At 45.2% G+C, this 6,000-nt stretch overlaps 1 protein-coding gene across 4 annotated transcripts in view; it reads right to left on the reverse strand.

The window, feature by feature from the left end:
• Positions 1–3,750, reverse strand: part of spats2 (spermatogenesis associated serine rich 2) — a 164,444-nt gene extending 160,694 nt beyond the window's left edge. The window contains exons 1-2 of one of the 4 annotated variants that reach the window (XM_038786370.1): positions 3,528–3,750; positions 2,432–2,628 (exon numbers count right to left, since the gene is read on the reverse strand). In XM_038786370.1, coding sequence (XP_038642298.1) covers positions 2,432–2,456 — 25 coding nt within the window. In that variant the 5' untranslated portion in view covers positions 2,457–2,628; positions 3,528–3,750. Of the gene's footprint in view, positions 1–2,431; positions 2,629–3,000; positions 3,422–3,527 lie in introns of those variants that run through there. The other 3 variants (XM_038786369.1, XM_038786368.1, XM_038786366.1) reach the window with 3 other exon arrangements.
• Positions 3,751–6,000: the final 2,250 nt, after the last annotated feature.

Here is a 6,000-nt window from a genome sequence, read left to right on the forward strand (position 1 = left end):
GCATGCTTGCCTTCATTGGCCGGGGCATTGAGTATAGAAATTGGCAAGTCACGTTGCAGCTGTATAGAACCTTGGTTAGGCCACACCTGGAGTATAGAGTTCAATTCTGGTCTCCACACTACCAGAAGGATGTGGAGGCTTTAGAGAGGGATGTTGTCTGGTATGGAGGGCATTAGCTATGAGGAGAGGTTGAATAAACTTGGTTTGTTCTCACTGGAACAACAGAGGTTGAGGGGTGACCTGATAGAGATCAACAAAATAATGAGGGGCATGGACAGAGTGGATAGTCAGAGGCTTTTTCCCAGGGTAGATGAGTCAATTACTTGGGGGCATAGGTTTAAGGTGCAAGGTTTAGAGGAAATGTACAAGGCAAGTTTTTTTTTTACACAGAGGGTAAGTGGGTGCCTGGAACTCACTGCCGGAGGTGGTGGTGGAAGCAGGGACGATAGTGACATTTAAGGGGCATCTTGACAAATACATGAATAGGATGGGAATAGAGGGATACGGACCCAGGAAGCGTAGAAGATTTTAGTTTAGACGGGCAGCATGGTCGGCACAGGCTTGGAGGGCTGAAGGGCCTGTTCCTGTGCTGTACTTTTCTTTGTCCTTTGTTAAAACTCAACAGCTTCCATTATAATCGGCCTCACTCTGCCCAGAGAAATAGTTGACAGTTGATGCTTGCGTGGTAAAGTAATACACTAGGGTTCTGGCAATACTGGAAAGAAGGACAGTTTTTTATTTTTGAAAATGCATGTGCTGTGTGAGACAATGGGCCCTTCAATGGCAGCTCACATAGCCTCAGCAATTTACCAGTAATTGAATGGCCCATTACTTCTAGATATTCAGGTTCCAAATTATTTTTCTATAACTTCTTTAGTTTCAGTAACTTCTTAGCACCATTTCTCACTGAATATTAACTTTGATGACCTCTGGTTACAATATCCAACATCCACGTGAAAAGTGAGACAAAGGTCGATAGTATCGCGGACATGTAGTCCGACCCCTACATTGACCATTGTTTTATGACTGTGTCCATTTGTTTTATGACTGTGTCCATATAGTAAATCTTTTATTGCTTTTAGTTTGCTAATTCCCTCTAACACATTAGCTGTTCTAATCTCGATTTGTAGTTTTTCTACATATTCTTTCTATTGGTCCTTTCATTTTTATTATTGCCGTGTTAAAACTCAATAAAGTTTTGAATTTGGTCTGATTTCCCATTTCAGCCATTTAACCCAATCCTTCAGGACACCTTTTCCCCATCATTGGAATGTACTTGATTTGCATGCATTGCATCTCCCGCTTAAATATATTACTGATCTATGGTTCTGTTTGCCATTTTTCCCTCGGCCAAGATCCCTTCCTAACTAGAACTCTTGTCTTGGACTTAAATTTTTACTTTTCTATTATTATATTGAGCCAATAATCAGTACTTTATTGATATTGTTTTCCATCTTTCCCTTATATGTGGCATACTTTATTATCCAAAATCTGAACAGTTTGCACTTCCTTCCTTTTGGGAGTAGCAAAACAATGACCGAAAACACAGAGAGAGAAAAATTAGATAGCACTTTTCATTACCACCGGACATATCAAAGTGCTCTACAGCCAACAAAGTACTTTTTGTAGCATAGTCATTGTTGTAATGTAGGAAATACAGCAGCTAATTTGTCCACAGAAAACCCCACAAATAGCAATGTGATAATGAGCAGATAATCTGTTTTTGTGATGTGATTGAGGGATAAATACTGGCCAGGACACCCATCACAACTCCCCTGCTCTTCTTTGAAATAGTGTCAAGGGATCTTTTACATCAACCCGAGCAGGCAAAAGTGGTATCAGTTTAATGTCTCATCCAAAACATAGCTCTTCTGACAGTACAGCACTCCTCAAGCACTGCACTGGAGTGCCGGCAATGATTTTTGTGGATAAACCCTGAAGTAGGACCTGGAAGGCAAGAGTATTACCGTCTGATTGATGGCAGACACTCTGCCCCTAAACATGACAGAAAAAGCTCGCTCTTCTCACCACAAACATTGCCTATTTTTGGATGATTAAAATCCACCTGTGTATCAATCTAATTCGTCTACAAATTTCACCCTTATTTTCCACTGTGTGCAATATGCTCCCACATCCGCTCCTCTTTCTCCAATTTCAAAACTATGGAAGGGAATCATTTTGTTAGAATTCACTACTTAATCCTGCACTGAACACCTGGGATTCAAAAAGTCTGCTTCTGAAGTAATCTAAACGTATTGTCTGTTGTGAAGAAGCCCTTTACAACAAATCAAAGCCTTGCGATATTGCTTTGACAAATGGATTACAAAATCATCTTCAAAATTAAGAGGCAAGTTGAAGACCACTGGATGAAAGTGATAGAAAAGCAAATTGGCACTCGAGGTATTCATATCTTTCCCAGGTTTTCACTCACCCTTCTGATTTTGCTTTTTCGCCATCTGCGTTCTTTTGAAAAGGAAGTTTTAGGTGCACAGTCACCGAGTTCGACTTGGCAAAACGGGGGGAGCTGAGTGATCTTCACCTTCTTCGCTCCTCCAAGCAGGAAGGTGCAGTTTCCGTTGGAAGGTCTCCTTCTTCTCAGCAGCGTCCCCGGGACTCGTCTTGAACTCGCTGCAAACCGACAACAATGAATAAGATTATTTTGGTTCTGTCCACTGCAGAGTGTCAGAAATGTGCAGGATTAGTGATCACTCCCCTGTTATCCGTGCGATATTTTAGGAAAGAATCTGGCCTTAAGAAAAAAAATCGGGACAGGCGAGTCTAATTACTTGAAGCGGGGCGGGGGGGGGGGGGGGGGGGTGTGGGGGCGAGGGGTGAGCTTTCTCTGTCACAAAGCCCTTTGTTTGTGGGGGCGATTCTGCAAAGGGGCCCAGTGATCAGTCAGCACTTTGGGTCTTTTTTTTTTGTCTCACAATCCCCCCCCCCCCCCCCCCCAAACAACAAATGAAGCTTGCAGTCAATGATCAAGCTTCCTTTCCTCGCCTCCAGTTGCTTGCTTTTGTTTTCCAGACGGCAGCGATCCAATAGTAAGAATCAAGCCTTTGTCCTCTCTTTCTCTCAAATTCCCTCTCCACTTAATTAAAACAGCCAGGTGGTCAGCCTGATCCCAACGCCTGGGCTCGCAGTCTGAGAGAAGCTTTTCCTGGGAAACTCGCCTCGTAATTTTCCCTCCCACCTGGTGACTTTCCAATGCTAAAGAGGCAGAGCAAACAATTATTTCAGGAAGGATTTTTTTTTTTTTTGTTTTGTTCTTTTAAAAAGAGAGAAGGTCAGAGGTGAACCTCCTTCAGCAGAGACGACGACAGTGCCACTTCTCACACTGGACTCGCAACAAAACTCTGACCAACTCGGCTCCGCCGCTCACTCCCAACACGTCACTTCCGGCCGCCCAGGCGGCTGGCGGGCGGAAAAAACCGAGCGATTCCGAAAGCCGCTCGGAAAGGCGCGCGCCGAGTCACAAACGCCGAGAAAGAACTTCGTGCAGTCGAAATTCGTTGAATATGATCAACCTTCAGTTATCCCCCTGATACGTTTTCTTTAGTCCGTGAAACACCAGTGAGTAACATTAGACAGTCTTCAATAAGTTGCCCGAGCGACCTGGAAAGTTCCAGAATGGTAAAGTCGTTGAATTGTTCTGGAACACTCGACAGTCAGGTTATGCGAGGAGTCGAGTTGTTTTTCTGCTTCTCTTGAGGAAAACACCGGCACTTTTATTCGATATATAGACTGATTATTGAAGATTACGATGTTGTCCTTGAGAGTTTGCAGCCAATTCTGAAGGAGTGGCGCCACCTGCTGTGTTTCAGCACAGAGCCGGCGCCATTGTCCAAGTTGTCAATGCCCGTGTTGGCCACCAAACATTTCATGAAATGAAAATCAGTTATTGTCACGAGTAGGCTTCAATGAAGTTACTGTGCAAAGCCCCTAGTCGCCACATTCCGGCGCCTGTTCGGGGAGGCTGGTACGGGAATTCAGTTATTCAAACGAATCTGTCCAGCACCTAGTCTTACACAATTTACGTCCCCCCCCCAAGGTAAAACGTTTCCTATAGAACATAGAATTTACAGTGCAGAAGGAGGCCATTCGACCCATCGAGTCTGCACCGGCTCCCGGAAAGAGCACCCTACCCAAGGTTAACACCTCCACTCTATCCCCATAACCCAGTAACCCCACTCAACACTAAGGGCAATTTTGGACACTAAGGGCAATTTATCATGGCCAATCCACCTAACCCGCACATCTTTGGACTGTGGGAGGAAACCGGAGCACCCGGAGGAAACCCACGCACACACGGGGAGGATGTGCAGACTCCACACAGACAGTGACTCAAGCCGGAATTGAACTTGGGACGCTGGAGCTGTGAAGCGATTGTGCTAGCCACAATGCTACCGTGCTGCCCAAACATTACAGCGCAGTACGGGCCCTTCGGCCCTCGATGTTGCGCCGACCTGTGAAACCATCTGAAGCCTATCTGACCTACACTATTCCATTTTCATCCATATGTCTATCCAGTGACCACTTAAATGCCCTTAAAGTTGGCGAGTCTACTACTGTTGCAGGCAGGGCGTTCCACACCCCTACTACTCTCTGAGTAAAGAAACTGCCTCTGACATCTGTCCTATATCTACCACCCCTCAATTTAAAGCTATGTCCCCTCGTGTTGGTCATCACCATCCGAGGAAAGAGCCTCTCACTGTCCACCCTATCTAACCCTCTGACTATCTTATATGTCTCTATTAAGTCACCTCTCAGCCTTCTCCTCTCTAACGAAAACAACCTCAAGTCCCTGAGCCTTTCCTCGTAAGACCTTCCCTCCATACCAGGCAACATCCTAGTAAATCTCCTCTGAACTCTTTCCAAAGCTTCCACATCCTTCCTATAATGTGGTGACCAGAACTGCACGCAGTACTCCAGGAGCGGCCGCACCAGAGTTATGTACAGCTGCAGCATGACCTTGTGGCTCCGAAACTCAATCCCCCTACTGATAAAGGCTAGCACACCATATGCCTTCTTAACAGCCCTGTTAACCTGGGTGGCCACTTTCAGGGATTTATGTACCTGGATGCCGAGATCTCTCTGTTCATCTACACTACCAAGAATCTTGCCATTAGCCCAGCACTCTGCATTCCTGTTACTCCTTCCAAAGTGAACCACCTCACACTTTTCTGCATTAAACTCCATCTGCCACCTCTCAGCCCAGCTCTGCAGCTTATCTATGTCCCTCTGTAACCTATAACATCCTTCAGCACTATCCACAACTCCACCGACCTTCGTGTCATCTGCAAATTTACTAACCCATCCTTCTACACCCTCTTCCAGGTCATTTATAAAAATGACAAACAGCAGTGGCGCCAATACAGATCCTTGCGGTACACCACTAGTAACTGAACTCCAGGATGAACATTTGCCATCAACCACCACCCTCTGTCTTCTTTCAGCTAGCCAATTACTGATCCAAACCGCTAAATCACCGTCAATCCCATACTTCCTTATTTTCTGCAATAGCCTACTGTGTGGAACCTTATCAAACGCCTTACTGAAATCCATATACACCACATCAACCGCTTTACCCTCATCCACCTGTTTGGTCACCTTCTCAAAAAACTCAATAAGGTTTGTGAGGCATGACCTACCCTTCACAAAACCGTGCTGACTATCGCTAATCAACTTGTTCTTTTTAAGATGATTATAAACCCTATCTCTTATAACCTTTTCCAACATTTTACCCACAACCGAAGTAAGGCTCACAGGCCTATAATTACCAGGGTTGTCTCTACTCCCCTTCTTGAACATGGGGACAACATTTGCTATCCTCCAGTCTTCCGGCACTATTCCTGTCGACAAAGACGACATAAAGATCAAGGACAAAGGCTCTGCAATCTCCTCCCTGGCTTCCCAGAGAATCCTAGGATAAATCCCATCTGGCCCAGGGGACTTATCTATTTTTACACTTTCCAAAATTGCTAACACCTCCTCCTTGTG

Source organism: Scyliorhinus canicula, chromosome 28, assembly GCF_902713615.1.
Source record: "Scyliorhinus canicula chromosome 28, sScyCan1.1, whole genome shotgun sequence".
Lineage (NCBI taxonomy): Eukaryota > Metazoa > Chordata > Chondrichthyes > Carcharhiniformes > Scyliorhinidae > Scyliorhinus > Scyliorhinus canicula.